Source organism: Hippoglossus hippoglossus, chromosome 14 (genome assembly GCF_009819705.1).
Source record: "Hippoglossus hippoglossus isolate fHipHip1 chromosome 14, fHipHip1.pri, whole genome shotgun sequence".
In the NCBI taxonomy this organism is placed as follows: domain Eukaryota; kingdom Metazoa; phylum Chordata; class Actinopteri; order Pleuronectiformes; family Pleuronectidae; genus Hippoglossus; species Hippoglossus hippoglossus.
In genome coordinates this window covers 21,465,298-21,483,740 of record NC_047164.1, presented here as the reverse complement: position 1 = coordinate 21,483,740, position 18,443 = coordinate 21,465,298, and the positions used below count along the sequence as shown (strand labels likewise).

At 45.4% G+C, this 18,443-nt stretch overlaps 1 protein-coding gene across 1 annotated transcript in view; it reads right to left on the bottom strand.

Moving 5' to 3' along the window:
• Positions 1 to 589: 589 nt before the first annotated feature.
• The window catches only part of nrip1b (nuclear receptor interacting protein 1b), a 34,594-nt gene continuing 16,740 nt past the window's right edge, over positions 590 to 18,443 (bottom strand). The window contains exon 2 of the mRNA XM_034606022.1: positions 590 to 6,795. Coding sequence (XP_034461913.1) covers positions 2,720 to 6,361 — 3,642 coding nt within the window. The 5' untranslated portion in view covers positions 6,362 to 6,795 and the 3' untranslated portion in view covers positions 590 to 2,719. The remainder of the gene's footprint in view (positions 6,796 to 18,443) is intronic.

The following is an 18,443-nucleotide window of genomic DNA, read 5'->3' as shown; positions in this document are numbered from 1 at the left end:
AACTCAGGTTTGGTATTGACTGTACAATGAGATCTATTTCGGGCTCTAAATAGAAGATATGTGTTCCATTTTGTAAGGCACATCCTTGGGCCTTCAGCGTACATCTGGTGACCTCTATGTGTCCTCCCTCCTCTCAGTGTCTTTCCTGCCTTTGTTAATTCAGCACTGCAGTGAACAGCAGCCAAGTCAGAAGCAGAAGTTTTGGGCCAAATACAGGACATCCTGTCACTCTAATGGACCACAGTCTTTGATTACACAAAAGTGAATTAGTCTTTGATGTCCTTTGTTAATAATACAATTCTATATTGTGAGGCTTAAGTCTGATATTGGGATGTGTGTGATAACTTCCCTATCGGCTGACTAAGTTTACTGTAATATGTTCTCTAAAACCTGCCACTCACATGGAAACTGGGCTACACTTGAACCTTGAACAAGAGTAAATATTTCAACACATGTATTGTTGAAAAGAATCTTGACAAATACAAACGTATTTTATGGTTTATGGTTGTACCTAAACGTTTTCCTTAGATAACATAGTCTAACAAATATTCTGAATGGCAAACTAGAAAAAGAGGAACACATTCATACTAGGTCATGCATTTTAGTACTTTATTTTTGAGATATCAGTGCAAATGAACACCAAAAATGAAAACATAAAAAATGAAATAATGTTTCAGGTCTTCACATGAAAAAATGAAACATCTTTTTTTTAATATTTGTTGCTACAAATGTATTTCTTAGATGCACAATGCAGATCCATGATTGTACGTCAATCCGCCACTAAAGCTCTTTCACAGAGCTTTGTTAACCAGTAACAGAAAAGAAAATCACAAAAATATTCAATGCACGTTTATTTTTCACACATTTTATCAACTTGCTCAACAGCCTGTGGTTATTTAGAGACTGATCATATTCTAAACGAACCTCTCTGTGTGATAAAAAAAGACCTATTTTAAGACTTGACATTTTCCCCCATCACCAGTAGGGATACACAGGTAGTTCCCATGCGTCTGCATGCAACAGGCAGCAGTGAGGAGAGTCAGACATTATTACACAACACAGCGCAGGATAGATTATCATTTACCACATAGAGACACATGCAAAGAACAAACCAACCAAAAAAAGATGGGCATAGCATCCTCTGCCTTTGTATGTACACTTGTACGCATATAATTCATATTTACATGTCAGGGCATTAAAAACTAGGGTCATATCTTTTCTTAAACATTACAAAATAGTCATCTTTCATACTGAAAGTACTATTTACACAAATATATTTAACCGTTGTGAAAATGTATTAATCGAAGAGACATACTTCATAGGTATATGTATTAAAAAGATCACAAGACTAAATGGATAAAGCAGTGTGTGAAAGTAACTGAAAAGAATACAGTTCAATCAAAGTAAGGAGCTAGATACCAGATATCCCTCAAGACACCAACATGTCTTGGCGATTGTTGGCCAGGTACACACATCCAGCTGCTTTGGAAACAAAGATGTACCTGTGGTCTTCTCTTTATTATCATGCATTTCTTTTGACATTTTATGATTTAAAAGACAGAGAGAGCCACAAAAAGAAAAGATGTCCAAAAACCACAACAGTTAAAAAATGATGGAAAAAAAAGAAATCACAAACTGTCAAATTCTCAACAGATAACAACACTGACATTTTTTATTACATGCCATCAAATTATGCTGAAAAGCACACGGAGAAACTCAGGTTCAATAGTGCAAACTCTGGGTGCTCCTTTCTATGAAATGAAAAGAAAAGGCCATGTGCTTCACACTCAAAGTTTTTGTGTGCATGAAAAAAAACAGTGGTGTGGGTTTACCCAGGATGGTAAGATAAGTTTCTCAGACACTGCAGCCTTTTAACTGTTGCTCTAGAAACCTGTTTACACACAGTTGCTCAACTGTAAGTACCACACACGCTCTGTTGACCCACCTGCTGAAAACTGCACAAACATCATTACCCTGAATTTGCACTGTCGAATATTAGCCTTAGAAGTTCAATTCAAATCAAAGTAAAATACAATGAGTTGTGACCATTAAAACTTCTGCTGATATATACTCACTTCATTGGCAATCATACCACACCATGAATCTTTATAAAAAGCAAGACAAAGCATTCCTCATGGTAAGACCTTCACCGAAGCAACTGCAGTGTTAATATTGTTTTCAACGTCCTTTGGATGAATGTCTCATGTACATTGTTGTAATAGACTGCTGTGACTGTTCGAGAATGACTTTATTTGGATTCTTATCTAAAATTGATGGGACTCTGTCTCTCTGAAAGTGTTCTGATGGAGAAAATAAATAAATGTCCACTGAACTGAGCATGAACAATTTTGGACTCATTAATTATAAATGTCACTTGAAATGTTCTCTCTAAATGTTTTAGGGCAGGCAGCAAAGAAGTCATGGATAGTGATATGTGTGCAATTCAGTATAAAACAAGGCCAATTTGTAAAGGACTTCATATCTGACAAAATAAAATATGTAGTGCATGATAATCACTGATGGTAAAGGTTAAATTTGAGACAGTAATGTAGTTTTGGTTGTATCAATTAGACATTTTTGCTAAGACAGGCCTGTTTTCAGCTTTGCATTCTTTGTTATTTGTCTCATCAAACAAATTTGGCAAGTCATTTAAAAAAAGAAAAAACAGAGTCAATGGTTTTGATTTCCACTTGTTATTTTTCTGTTGATGATATAACTTCTACTCAGAAAATCGGCTCAGCCCCTGGCTCTCGTGGCTGTGCTTGTCGTTGTGGGTTGGTGATTGCGGGGTGGAGCTCAGACTGTGTTCATAGGCATGCATGTCACTGATTGGCTCTTCTTTAACTTTGACCACAGACTGGGTCCCTACTGCCTGATCCCTCACCTCTTTCCTCAGCTGAATACTGCCCTTCTGCAACATGTAATACAGGATGGGGTTGGAACGTGAGAGCCGAGGAGAGTCCAGGTTTGAGTCACAGCCCTCCTCCTCCTCCTCTTCCTCCTCATTTTCCTGACTACCCCATCGCACAGGGCTCTCAGGCTCCTGTTTGACAAGAGTAGGGGGGTCCCGTTTTTGACTGACAGGCCATGGAGCTGGGTGGCGGCTCCAAGGGTTGCGGATAGGGCTGTCGCCTGCAGGCGGGGTGGGCAGTGGTCTGAGATTACTCTGAAGCCCTGAGTTAAGGGAGCCATGGGGGTGCCACCCAGGTAGGTGAAGGAAGTTGTGATTATGGGCAGGCTGACTGAGAATGCTGCCATTGGCCTTGCCATTGGCCTGCAGGACAGTAGGACTGGCTGCCCCCCGGGGCTGCTGGGACAGCTCCTTCAGGCAGTTGTCAGAGAGCAGCAGCTGTTTGAGCACATTGAAGCCCCGACTCTCTCTGGCAGGGGTTTCACTTGGTGGGCTCCTGGGTGGAGCCACCTCTTCCTTCAGACTCCTCTGGTAGTCAGGCTCTTCCTGAACAGCAGAAGAGGCAAAAATGTTTGTGTCATTACTGTCCACTGCTCTTGAACAGCTGGTATTGCTCAAACTATCAGTGTGATCAGGGCAGAGGCGTCTCTTTTTAGGACTGGGGCTTGGATACTCCCTCTGTTCCTCTTTAACCTGTCTGGGCTGAGACTCAGTCTGCATTGCAGCACTGGTGTAGTAGGTAGCAGTCTGTTGTTTCAGCAGCTGGCTAAGGAGGCCATATTTTGCTATGACCTCTGCAGGCCGTGGTTCTGTTTTAAAGTCCTGCTGAGAATCTGAGAGGGGGCTATTCTTTTCATAGCCACTAGGTCTCTTCCTGCCACTTAAGTCCTCAGACATGGCAGATGACGGTCCCATTCCCTCTGTGATCTCCGTTTTGACCTTTATGTCCAAAGGAGGCCCATTTGAAGTGTCAGACATGATGGAGGTACCAGGACTCTTCTCATAGCATACCCCTGCCACTTCCACACTCCTCCTCCCACTGGGCCTATCTTTGCGGCTGACTGTAGCGCTAGCCGAGCCTGTTCCTAGAAGGAGCTGCAGTACGGTGCGTCTCTCAAGAAGGTTCTCAATTTGAGAAGGAGGAGAAGCTTCCTTACGACTGAAAGGAGTGCCACTGCCGGAGGGTCTGTCGGAGAGTGGAGTGGTGGTGGTCCTGTGGATTGGAGCATTGAGCCTTTCCAAAAGAGCAAGGGGCCTGTTGGCATCAGGTTCCTGGGCCAGTCCTTTGCTGGAGGGGATGGGTGGGGAGGATGAAGCTGTGCCACACTGAGCCAAATTCTGCAACAGTTTACTGGCACTGAAGGCAGGCTCAGAGGCCTTCTCAGCAGGGAAGGTTTTAGATTTACACAAGTCCAATGGGCTGGATTGAACATGGGGAGAGGGGTAGGAGTATGGGGACAGTGCACCACTGTGGTCACGATTAACTGAGTAGTGGGGTGGGGCTGGGGCTACGGGCTTATCTGTGGGGCTTTTTGTCCTGGTGTCATCCCAGGGCACCAGTCCCTTTGGTGGGCTTTGAGACATGGTGGCCATAGTTATATCAAGTGGCGAATCCTGGTTAACTGCACCTTTATTAACCATCTCATTATTTCTGCGTTCAAGAAGAAGCTGCATTAGTGTGACCTTAGGGTGGGATTTTAGGTCTGGGCTCATTTCAGACTCCTTGTTCATGGACAACTTTGATCCCAATGCCTCTGGCTTCCACTTGTTTATTAAAGATTCTGTTAATTTGTCCAGGGAGGAGGTAGAGATAGAGGAGGTGGAAGATGAGAAAATAGCATTGGAGACAGAGGAAGCAACAGTCAAGGGTGGTGAAAGGTTTGAGGCGGAGGGTTGAGCTGAAGATTGAGGAGAGAATGTAACAGGGGTGGAAGAAAACAACGTTGTGGAAGAAGAGAGGGTAGAGGTGGACGAGGAGGAGGAGAAGGAGGAAGAGGGGGTGGTAGCTTTCGGCCCTGTGCGTTGTGTATTGGCCCGGCTTCTCATTGAGAGGTCAATAGGAGAGCAACTCGAATAGGAACTCTCCGCATCACTGCTATCCTTGGTCAGGCTCCTCTCCTGGGTGGAGCACTCGCTGTCCGATGTGACTGAAGAGGAGCCGCTTGGTGGCAGAATGCCACAACTATCCTCCAGGTGCCCATTCTTGGTCAGCTGCTTCTGGTTGTTGTGGTTGTTGAGTAGCAGTAGGAGCAAGCTGCTGCATGTCTGTGGGGGACGGGTTGGACGTGAGTCAAAGCCTCGCTTCTCCTTAGGTTGTTGGCTGTGAGTGTGGCTTGGAGGAGTTGGGGGAGTGGCTGGGGAGCTTTGGCTATGGCCACGTTGCAAAGAGGGGCTCTGTGGACTTGACAGGGCTGTTCGAGAGGATATTGTTGTTGTATTTGTGGTTGTCATTCCGTTTTGGGTTGTTAAGGAGCTTAAGGTGTCTGCAGCTCCAGGCAGACTCCCTCCCACACTAGGTGGTCTTATGTCCTGGCCATGCTGCTGGTTTGCCATGGCAGCTAGTCTCTCGCTGGCAGATCTTCCTGAGAGCTGGGCTTTGAGTGCATGCTCTCTGGAATACTGCTGAAGATGGGCTTCACTGGACAGAAGCAGTGCCAGTTGACTGCAGGCTACACTGGGCTTGGGTGAAGGTGCTGGACTGGAACGGATTTTCACCATGTTGGCCACTGCCTTTAGACGCTCCGCACAGGATACCGATTCAGTAGCTGTTGGTGCAGAGGGAGGTGTGGCGCTATGCGCTGACCGAGGTGATTCTGGTGGCCTGTCCTGATTGTGTACCCGTCGACTGTAAGGTGTGTTGCTGTGATTTTGAAGTTTGCTCTTTCTCATTAGGCCCTTCAAGCGGCTTGAAGCTGTCCCATACACAGGAAGTGGGTCTTTGTCTGCAAGTGGTGCCTTGGATGGAGAGGAACACTCACTGGGTGGCTTATTAGAGTGCTGAGACATTGCCACACTCTGAAGCCGTGAGCTGAATGACTGAAGCAGTGAAGCCAACAGGGTGCTCTCCCCAGCATGAGGAGATCCCTCTAGTGCTCCATTTTGTAGGCCTCCCCCTTGGCCATTCAGTTCTATTGGGGGTGAACTCATCCGCTGATTCCCTGGATCATTCCAGACTCCAGAGCGCAGTAGGCGGGCCTTCTTCAAGTGCTGTGAAGAACCTAGTGTGGGCCCATTGGTTCCAGTCTTAGGAGCTGTGGGCCCATGGCTGGGCAGTTGGTAAGGCCCACCCCCTTTGTCTCCTTGCTCCTGATTGCTGCGGGCAGCCTCAGACCTCCCACCTGCCGTGGCCCCAGGCCCGGCCACCACTGGATGCATCAGTAAACCTTCCAGATAAGTTAAAACAGCTGAATCCTTGTGTGTCTCAGGGCCAGGCTCCTCCCCATGAGTCATGTTCAATACTAGGATCCTCTCGTATAGTTCAGCCGGCTACTGGGAAACAAATGTCCACTAGGTCATCTGGTAGACAGTGGCATGTAATTCCTAAATAACAAAAAGAGGGCACGGGGGCTGAAAGATTCACTGGCCGGAAGGAGATCCCTCTTTTTAGTGTGCAGAGTTAGCAATGTGGTAAAACAGCATCCATATTTGGAGGCAATGTGGGGCAGGGGGGCCTCCCAGGCATTGTTGTCTGCCTGTAAAACACCGTAGGATCCCAGAAGGCCCAGCTCCAGGCTTATGTGAGTAGCAAGCGAGGAGTCGGCAGGATTTCACCACAAAGATGTTGACACATTCCGTGGCTGTGGATGTTTGGGATGTCTGTCCTAAGGCCTGGATGTGGTTCTGTCAGTGGCGCCTTTCAGCTTTGCAGATCTCACATGGGGGACCTATGGCAGTGAATGAGAGAAAAGAGAAGGAAGGGAGGAAACAGAGATGGTTGGGTGGAGAAAAAGAGGAGAAAAAGGAGAAATTGTGTGAGAAGCAGGGATTTGCAAAGCACTATATCACATTCATTTCACCACCTTGTCTGCCATCTCTGTTACTTAGCAACATTTCAGATTGACTGCACACAGCTCCTTCTCCTCTCTGCACTCTCCCTTCACAGCCACCGAACAGACGATAAATGTAGATTAGGCCTGATTGGATCCAAATTGAAAATTCAAGACCACTACCTTGAAAACATTCAGGTCTTGAGCTGTAAGCCCCTCACAGCGATGCCTTTCAAAAGTGAAGGGCCTTGTGAGAGCTGTGAATAATTTCTTATGCAGCTTGTCATTTCAGTGGATTATCCCCCCTACCACCTTCTGCTCCTTATGCACTTGAGCAGCATCTCACACGAAGCAAACCCTCAGTCTGCATAGAGCAGAAGCCACCCACCAACATGCAAAATAATAAGCATTTAAGCATTCCTACGTAGACACAAGAATGAAGATGTGCATGAAGACATAGATACTGAATAGGAATATGCACACTCTCATACATACAGACTAAGGTGAAAGCTATTCTTGTACCTCAATCAATCTTTTAAATGCATTATTTGTATTAATACCTGGCCAGCTGCTAATACTTTACCAAGATTAGCTCTTTACAGGCCGAATTGTTTTTAAACCAAAACCTGAACTGATATGATGTGAGCTGTGTTTTTAAATGCAGTACAACGACAGGGGAGAATCACAGCAAGGAAGTAGCTGACAGACAAGCTCTACATAACTGTCAAGTGCGTGTGTATTTTTTGTGTATGTATTGAGGAGTAATGGTGGCTTCAGGATCAGGTGCACCTGTCACACCACACCACTGTCAGGAGGGCAGAACCAGTGACACTAGGGTGACCGTTGTGCTAGTTGCCATGACAGTGTCAGCACTGCTGCCCTAGGAGACCTCTGCTCTGAACCCTGTCAGCTTGGTTTCCGTGGATACAGGACACCTCTGACAGTCCTGGACACATCCCATAAAGGTTAATTAATACAGAGTTTCCACCTCGCCTCAGCTGCTGTTCGTGTCCTTTCCCAATGCCGTCCTCACCTTTGGTGTCCGCTGAGTGGACCAACATAGCAGGTCACACAACAGGACAGCAGCCCTTGATTATGACGAGAGGCCATGGCAACCCACGCAACCGCCAGACTAAATACCTCACAAAGAACAGAAGCAAGGGCCAAAAACAACACGGCAGCAAGCTTCCAACCAGGCCAAAATCCATCCCCATGGTCAAGGTTCACAGGTTGTCATGACAGTAAGGGCAACAAAGTGGCACTTTTAATGCCACCTTGAAAATGAGCCCGGATTAGAAACTGGATTTAGGCTGATTAGCATGTCTGAATTGCAGTTAGAAACAATAAGGTTGGCAATTTAAAGACCTCTTCAAACCAAACGTCCAGTCTGATAAGACATTTCAGACTATGCAGTATTGTATAGAATAGCATAATTTAACTGAGATGGACCCATCCGCGTCAATTACAGTTCAAGGCCATCTTTAAGCTGTTGACCTAAATCTGACAGCAACAAAAGCCAACCTGGTCACACTGGGCCATCTGACGTCTGCTGTCATGCTAATCTTAGATGCTCAGGATTAGGTCTATTTTCCCGCCAGTGAGCTTAACGCAATTATAATAGAATGCCCTGTAACACCATGTTTGATAAGCACAGTAAACATGTTTACCTTCAACATATATTGTTAGAGTAACTAATATGCCATGATACAGTTAGTGAGGGAAAAATGTGAATGGGAAAAAAAAACACGGCCTCAACATGGGAAATTCTGTTAATCTCTCTGCTGCTGGCAGTAAACCTTTGGAATTACAGTTGACCTTGTCTATGTTTTTGTCCAAAGAAACTTTAATACAGAGCAGACAAGGCAGCACAGAGACACTAAGACATGCACAGTGTTAGTTTATATACAGCAGGGCAACTGCAGTAACTATCTCACATTAAGTATGAATTACTCTTTAAACAAAGTGGAGGCCTTCAGCCTCTTGAGAGATATGTAATGACAGAACCGATGTCAAGTCATGCTATAGCAAGGGAAAGAAAAAACATATTCTCCTCAGTAACGGAGCTCTGACAACAAACAAATGACCTTAATATAGGGAAAACTGTCCTCTATACTGAGCACCTAAAGCATACACCTCTCCTCCTTTTCCCTCCAAGAGTGTATGATGTGTGCATTACTATTACATTATCTCCCCAGGAGTATACATTGAAAATGACCTTACACATCTGTTAACATGTCATCTCATTGGAGGTGGCACCCAAAAAGCCTGACCTCCAACCCCCTCCCCCACTGTGGGACACCACAGCACCAATGAGCTGCTCTACGGTTTCTGTGGTGATTATCCATTATCCTTGACAATGTCAGCCAATGACAGAACAGGCACCATTCTAAAGTGATTTTTACCCCTACAGTCAGCCATGTACATGTGAGAGGGGAGGGAAAGCTATGTGAAGGGGTGAAAGCTTCATCTTCCTCTGGCTGGCCTACTCTTCATCCATTTCACTCTCTCTTTTGCTCCTCTTGTACTTAAAAGACACCAGGAACAGAACAGGGTCACTGTAGGTCACTCTTCATAAGAGTCATAGAATTAACAAAAGGCAGACATAGGAATATGTCAGTGCCGATGCCACGGATTACATCTTAAAATACAACCTTCATTTCATCCACTGACCTCCACATTACAACCCCCCAGCCGTGAACACACTTGCTGGTATTTTTTTATCTAAAAAAAGTCAGTTCCTAGCTGACCTTCATTGTCAGGAATGGTAATCCATTTAAGCCATTTAAAATGTATGAGACCAAACAAAAGAATTAAAAAGGGGAAGAGCCAAAGGAGCGGCAGTTAAAGTCAAGGTCATTCATACCGCTAAGGCTTTTCCACTTGATGCAACAGCTGGTGTCCATGCAAAGCTCTGGGCGTTAATAAAAAGTGACAATGCTGCCCGAGCGGTGTGTATTACTAATGTCTGACACCAGCCTGGCAGATGTGTTCTCCCTGCATTTAAGGGGAGTCAAGGTTAAAGGAATTTAAAAGGAGAGGCGATGCCTAAACACTATTATATCATGTAATCTGCAGCCCAGCCCTGCTGCACATACTCATCGGGGTAGCTCACTTACACATACGGTGTGACCGCTATTTGTAAATTCAATATGCTCTGACATGATTAAATAAGACAAAACATAAGCTACCTGACCAAATGCAGTTGTTCCAGGCCTTCCACAAGTGAGCAAATGCACCAGAGGAAAGTTGAATTAAAAGCTCTTGTTCACCTTGAGAGAGGTAAACAAGAGAATAACATGCCATTGAACAGCAGGAGAGCTGGAGCAAGAAAATGTTTTTGCAGATAAGTCAATCAGGACAAAATAACACTGAAATGCAAGACACAGACGCGTGCACGCCCACACATTGAGAACTAGGGCACTCTGACCCACTTCTTAGGATGTACTGACCAAACAAGTCATGCAAAGCACACACGCCCCCATGTGTGCACACAGAGAGCCATGGATGTGCCCGACATAAAGGAAATGTGAGACGTGAATGCTGAAAAGTCAGACCTCTTGTGTTAAATAACACAGGCGATTCTTTGGGGAAACTATCCTTCTCAGACCACTTGGATGTGAGGAAATGCATGTGATGACTGAATGCTAACATTTCAGACTTGAACAAAAAGGGTCTGGAGTGCTTAAGTTCCTGGCCTGCATCTGGCCTTTGAAGAGGAGTGCGGGGGTGGATTTTAACTTCATCTGTCCTCATCAGTACAAAGAGTTCTCAGGGTTGAGGGAGAGGATGGAGGAATTCATGCACGCTGATGAGTCATCTAAGCAGTTCAGAGCCCAGCTGACTCTGGTGGAGCACCAAGCCAAACTAGCCAGTGCAGTGATGATATCACTGTACCGTATCACCGACCCAGGCAATCTTTCCCGTACCTCCCATGCCCAGGCTTGCATTGTTTACTAAACTGTTTGAGTCCATAGTAAATATTTGTGTGCCATTTGGAAGACCCGCCCAAGGGCCATTTCCTGAGTGGCTGAGAATTAGTGCATCTATTAAACACACACACATTCTTTCTTAATGAGCCGTAGCTGCCATCAATCTATACCTGATTCATTTCTATTGGGCTCCGAGGTAATCTTCTGCTCACATCGTCTGTCCAAAGTGGTGCTCATTTCCCTCCCGAAACAACACACATTTTACATTTAAAAGTAAACACTGGTGCTGGAAATAGGAACAGCTGATTGCCCCATGGCCAGCATGCCAAAAGGCAGAGGGAGGCTCTTGAAACAGACTGCAGTGGTGATGTCTGAGGGAAATGGGCCACTTTGCAATTGAGATCCAATGTCCCACAGTCAGGCTGCCCTGAGAGCTGGATAAAACCAGCTAAAAAACCTTGGCCTTTAATGAATCATTCCCATAATATCCTTGGCATCAGCCTTAAGAAGGCTATTGCTGTGAGTCAGCAAGATGTCTGCCTTTATTGGGTTAAAAGAGTACCTTGTCTTTTTTTCTTTTTACTGTGAGTAATTTGGGATGGTTTGCAGTAATAACGCAAGCGACAGAGATCTAAGTGACAGAAAAAGAAGAGGCCATATTTCTGCTATCATTTTCCATTTCATAATGCTCCCCATGACCTACTTTCTAGTTTTTAAATAATTCTAATGCTTGCTCTGAATGAGGTTGGAGAATGATATCAAATTGTACAACAGGGTTTGAAGGGACATTCCACAAGAAGCATCACAAACACAGTTTGGATTTTTTTCTTCTCTCTTTACCTAAGTAAGAATACAAGACTTACAATTAAAAGGAATCTCTTAAATCGACTGGATACATTTAACCCAATAAAGTATAAAACAATTATGTGCAACCTTTTCTGACAAAATCTCTCAAGTAGCACCAATCCAGTTAGCAGGTCAGAGCTGAGTACATGCCAATGAACAGGAGACTTCAATAAGATTAGTCCTACACCTAGGAGTCTGACCCAGAGCTCACTGAGCAAAAGCTGGTGCAACCGACAAAAACAGCCCAACTCTAAACATTCCTGAAAGTCCCAGACTCTACATTAGCATCCAGGTTAATAATCAAAACCACCTTTGGATAAAAGTTTGTGACTTTTCAATATGGCAAAGGCGGCACAAACATGTCCATACATCTGTAAAATGAACTGATAATCTATCTTATTCTCAACCTACACTTAAATATATTAAGGGACACGCTTCTGCAACAAGCTGCAGATGGCACAGACATCAAGACAGAGAGAAGTACACTGACAATTAATCTCTGTTAACAGTAACTCAGGTAGGATTAGGTACACAGCCCCATTAAGAGCAACACTGCTAGAAAAACACAATGAGTTACCGCTGCTTACAATATTTCCACAAAATCTAAGGGTTTTGGATAACACTGATGAAACAGGAAACAATATGCCTGCCGTCCCATCACCCCAAAGAACGTTGAAACACCTTGTAGCCTGTTGTTACACAACCTGAGTGTTAGCTTTAGACAGGCAAAGCTATTTAAGTTAATGTTACATGTCTCTTATGATTACTTTTCAAGCAACAGAACAAATTTGAACCAGTTAAAGGTTCAGTGTGTTTATATTAGTGCGTTATCATCTAAATTATATATTTATTAGAATTGACCCTTTATATTTAAATGCTAATAACGCAATAACTCGCGATAGCTGCAGCAGTTTAGCATTTAAATATAAAGGGCCCATTCTAGGGTAAAGAAAATAATTTTTATGATAACGCACTAGTGAAAACAGGATTATTTTATATTCAATATCTGCCAATAGATCCCTTCACCTAAAGCTGCAGCAGTAACTAGGAGGAAAATAATTGGACATTTAGGCTAAAAACATGGTGTAAAAACTGTTTCGAGTCGAATTTGAATGTCGGGGCTTACGGACACTTGGATGACACCACAGAAGCAAAATGGAAGCGTTTTCTGTTGTTTTTTTACGTTTGAAGAAGTGCTCGCCATTTACTTAAATTTCACTGGGTTGGGCTGCAACGCTGTTTACCCCTGAATCTTCTAAAGTGTTTTGTGGACTCAAACACTTTACCCAATCCTCCAACGGCATAGTAGTGAGTATATAATGAGTGAATTTAAATTTTTCTGTGAACTATCCCTTTAAATACTTTACACAGGAAATTAATATGGCAAATCTGGACAAAGACAGAAATCCCAAATAGCATATAAAATAATAAGAAATTGTAGTATATCATTAATTGTGCATAAACTAACGATAAATTATATTCGGGCAAGGACATTTTTTATTTTAGTGATAATTTTGTGTGTCACAGCTCTCGCCTGATGTTACCAGCACTGACACTGGGACAGTGACATCTGATCACATGACACACATTATATCATTACAAGTTATAACTACACTAGCAAGATGGTGAAAACGTCAAGTGTCTGGAAAAACTTTCAAATTTGTGAGGAGCACCCCAAATAAAATCAGGTGTAAGATATGATGCCACAGATGATGTTAGAGCAACCAACATGCTAACATGTCTGTCACTGTCCATGGCTGATCGTCAACAGTCGTAGCGATGTTGTGCCAAGCATCATGATGCCCACAGGCTTCCAGTCTGTTTAAAAAACATACCGCCTTGTTTATTATCAATTGTGGGCATCCCCACCCCTCATTGTAAAACAGGTGGATTAGATGAGACTGTGCTTAATCAACTTTCAATGGTCACATTCTGCCAGTGAATGGAGGGTTCATGATTTGGGCCAGGCCGGTGACAAGCAGTGAATATAAAAATGCTTGCGGTGGCCACTGACTATATTGACAACGCAGGGCACGTAACTGGCAAGCTGAACTGATCAGTGTAATTGGCTTTGAATTTAAATTTCACAGTGAAAAGATTGTTCTGGGCAGGAAAAATAGTATCAGGAGCATCTGAAGAGGAAACAGTTTTTTCTTAATACATTTGCTTCAGTCAACAAAAGTAGAGGAGCAGATGAACAGATATTTATTGTTTAAGTCAGTGGGTTGCATCTCTCAACCTACTGCTTGTTTTATAAACAGAGGTTAACTCCAGTTACTGGGAGGCAGCTCAGGTGTAATCAACCTGTCAATTCTTACTGATAATGAAAATTATACACAAACAATAAATAAATAGTTAATATAAGATAATGGAAGAGGTACATGCTTTGGAATTGATCAGGTTGTCTTAACTGCAAGAGAAACATGCTAATTGTCAGTCTAGATGCAGACAAGCGCAGGGCCAAGGCATGCAGGAAATGAGTCCATCTTCCCTCAGTCAGCTATTGACTATTAAAGCAGACAGAGAGAGATAGACAAGGCCAGCACCTAACTGCAACTGGCCTATTGCTTCACTGTAATGAAGGAGATCGAGAGGACAGAGAAAAAATATCCAGCGGTAGTCGTAGTAAAAAAAAGAAACACAAAAAAAACTACACTAAGCCAAATACTAACACACCTATTCTGCTGTGGTTGGGAGGTGAACGCAGACACACATCATGCTCCCGTACCTTGTCATCCTTAGCTGTGGAGGCTGATACAGGTAAAGTGCAGTAATCAATTTGCTCTACTGACAGGAGAGCTCCTTTAGAATACTAATCAGGCTTCCGCCCTCCCCTCTTCCCTCCTTCTCGCCATCCCTCCTCCACCACCGCCCCCACTGCTTTTCTCCTTCCTTGTTCACCTTTCTCATGACTTGACACCCCCCCTCTCCCAGTGCCCCAGACCTGACCAAATGCTAAAGGAGGGCGGCCTGTCTTCTGCACAGATAACTGCTGCCACTAATCAAGCCTACGTGCACCGGGGCGTGGGATTAAAAGAGCTTGCACAGCTTGACTCAGGCACTGAATGGTGTTAGCGCTCACACTCACGCACACACGGGCAAACACACACAGATACACGAGGTCAAAATAAAAACCTATAGGGAAGCCAGCAGTGGCACGTTCTAGAAACGCACACATATACTCGTGCCTCAGATGAGCAAACAACACAACAAGGTCAACTTAAAAGCTGATATGTTAGGTGAACATTCTCGGGCTATAAAAGAACACTCACACACACACACACACAAGAAGATTAGATCTAAATTTACTCCGCCAGTCAAAACGGGATTCAGTGGTGAGCCACCCATCTCTATCTCTCAGAACACATGTCACGCAGGGAACTGCAGTGTTGTGTGCATCTAAAGCGAAAAAGAGGAACAAACTCGACTGTGAATTGACAGGGCCTTAATTCCCATTCGTTTTTCATTTGGGGAGATGGCTTACAAGGGAGGAGGGTGGAGGGAGGGGGGGGGGGGGGTCTCTACACCATATCAAACACATTCCGGAGTTGCCTGGAGGCTGTAACAAAGTGTCCTCAATGTTACACTGCATGCACACACACACACACACACACACACACACACACAGGCAGTAGAAGTGTGTGTGTGCATGTGTGTGAGAGAGAGAGAGAGAGAGACAACGCCACCCTATGCATCAGCAGGGATATTTCATTATGTACATAACGAGTGCCATTAATCGCTCTTAACAAGAGGACACAACCTCACCTTGGCAGTCTCACACGCACAGCAGGAAGGTGGGTGGGTGGGGGGGTTGTGGGTGGGGGCATGGAAATATCTATAGTGCGCACAGAAATTAAAATTCACCACAGTCAAGGATCTGCCGCCTCCGTTTGACCGACCACATCGTGGCCTGGGGGTGTGTGGAGGGAAGCCAGCAGTCATGGAGAAGTGACTCGTCTGACAGACACAAAAAACACCTTAAAAGGTATACGAGCAAAGGAGAAGAAGAGGAGGAAGAAGGGGAAGTGAGGAATTAAATATATAAATAAAAGTAGGGGAAAATGCCGCAGTGGCGTTTGCCAGCGGGGGCTCGTGCCCTTGACATACTGACATGGGTGGAGGAGGGAGGGGAGCGCTGTCATGTGACACTCTTGTCATTTGCCTGAACGCTCGCCTGTCCACCCGCCTGTCTGCCCAACCACCTGGCAAATCCCCCCCCCCCACCCCCCCCCCCCCCCCCCCCCCCCCCCCCCCCCCCCCCCCCCCCCCCCCCCCCCCCCCCCCCCCCCCCCCCCCCCCCCCCCCCCCCCCCCCCCCCCCCCCCCCCCCCCCCCCCCCCCCCCCCCCCCCCCCCTCCTGTTGCAATATCTCACCCACCTTCACGTGACCTCATCCTCCGCTGACCTGACCCCCCCATCTCCCTTCCCCCACCTATGCCCACCGCCGCCTGCACCCCCGCCGGCCCCCCGCACACCCACCCCGCCCCGCCCCTTCTGCAGTCCTAGCCCCCTGTCCGCCCCACCCCTAGCACTCTGTCTCCCTCACTCCCCTCTCCCTCCCCCGCGGCTGTGCAGCAAGGTCAGGCGGGTCACTGTGTCCTCATCTGTAATCCGCTGCCATTCGTCAGCAGCCCCGGCCCAGGCTGGAGGAGAGAGAGGAGAGAGAGGAGAGGCAGGCGCTCCGACGAGGGGAGAATGCCCAATTAGGCAGCTGTCACACACACGCACACACACACACACACACACACACACACACACACACACACACACACACACACACACACACACACACACACACACAGAGAGCTCGGCACAGCAGAGCAGGAGAGAGCAAAAGGGGAAGGGAGGGAGGCTGCAGAATCAGTCTACTGTCCACAGACAAGGGTGGGGGATTGGGGGTGTACATGAATCCTTTCAGCTGTGAGTGTCTGTGTATTGTTTTGGTTTATGTGTGTGTGTGCGCGGAGCAGTTTGGGGTCAACTACAGTTTAGACATGTATGACTACTATCCGAGGCATGTAAGCAGGAGGGGCAGCAGGGTGTATGGACTTTTGAGGATACACTAGTTAAATTAAATTTTATGACAGGGCAACTATTCTTATCTCACAATGAAAGGAGTGCTGAGTATTCTGTCGAGTGCTTCTCTCTTATCTGCAACCACAAGATTGATGAAATGATCAGAGTGAAACGGCTACTGGGGACAGAAAAACTCCACAGGGTAAGCACCGTGTAACGGCTAGTTGGCTATTCAAACAAATCCAAAGGCCAGGTCACAACGTACCCAGCCAGAGCGGACTGTGGACTGGAGGGGTAGCACCAAGCTGAAACTCTTTACTGTCCCCCACTAGCAGCAGATATCAAATGGGTGACAAATATCCCATAATTGGATCATTCATCACCAGCGAACACATCTGTTTTGAGTAATGGGAAAACTAATCAGCAAAAATGATACAGGGACGACTTTAGCCCAGGCACCCGGAAGATTTATGCTAGAGCGATCCACGACTCAAGCCTGTACCTATTGATTGTTTAGTCTAAATGCTTTTTCGTTTAATCAAAAGCAAGAGTCAAAATGGTACTATGCCAGCAGGGTGATGGAACAGGTGTGATCGAACATCCGGGGGGGGGGGGGGGGGTCTGGGGGCACAGTGCATTTTTAGACGCTGAGAGGAGACTCTTTCTTACTCGGTTCTACCTTAAATGTCAAAGTTCATCAGGGTTCAGTGGAGCTTCAAATCCAGCTTTGAGTGGTTAGTGTTCAAAAGGACTGCGTCCCAACTGCGCAGGACACTTATCCGGTAAATCCTGTCTGAGTAGAAAGAACAGTTCACAGGACTTAGGCCTGGTGTCATACCGGCTTTTCGCCTTTACAGGTGTCCAGAGTAAACGCCCCCTTCTGGGTTACACAGTGAGTTTATGCACGTACACAATGGAGCATGCAGGTAGAGGGGAAATGTCCTATTACATTCACGGAGTTGCAGCATGCAGAGGGATAAACACTGAAATCCCCTGAGCAACACTCCACAGAGAGGACTTTCCCTGTTGCAATTCAAATGCCAATTTATTACTCTTCACTTATAGTAACTTTTTCCAAGATACCAGTTATGTGATGACTTTTTTTTTCTCCAAAAAAGTGTAAGGGATTAGAAGTTTAAAAAATAGTTATAACATTACAAGCCTTGTAGCACGCTTTCGCTTCCACTTCTTAGGCTACCTCGACATTACCATGTTTTCATTTGAATCTGCTACGGATATACCTGGGGTCCACACTGCCCTAGAGTTTATACGCTGCTAAAACAGAGAAATGCGACTTCAGTTACATCTGAAGTTGTCTCTCTGACATGTTGTCTCCTCTAAGCTATAACTGCCCCCCAAAAAAGAATTCTCTGAGATCAATGTAAATGAGATGTACTCTTGTGCAATCAATTCCTGCTCCTAAACCTCAGAACAAAGGAACAAGAAAAAGAGATACTCTGATACTGTACTAGACAAGAGACAGATAAAAAGTTCATTAAGGTCACTGTAAAATCCCTATCAAGTACCATAGGCACACTACAAGTCCCCATGGGAATACTCCTGAAATATCTGTCGGGCTGTATCACTGCGCGGCTCCACCCGTCTCTGAGATTGTTATTATAATGACTCAGTATTTTGTCAGCCAGGTCTTGCTCCATTCTTCCAGCACTGAAAGTACCTAAAGTGCTCCCAAAGTCTAAAGATTGTAATCTGTGATGTCATATTGATGCATCGCCTGAAGCAGCTCCATTAGCAG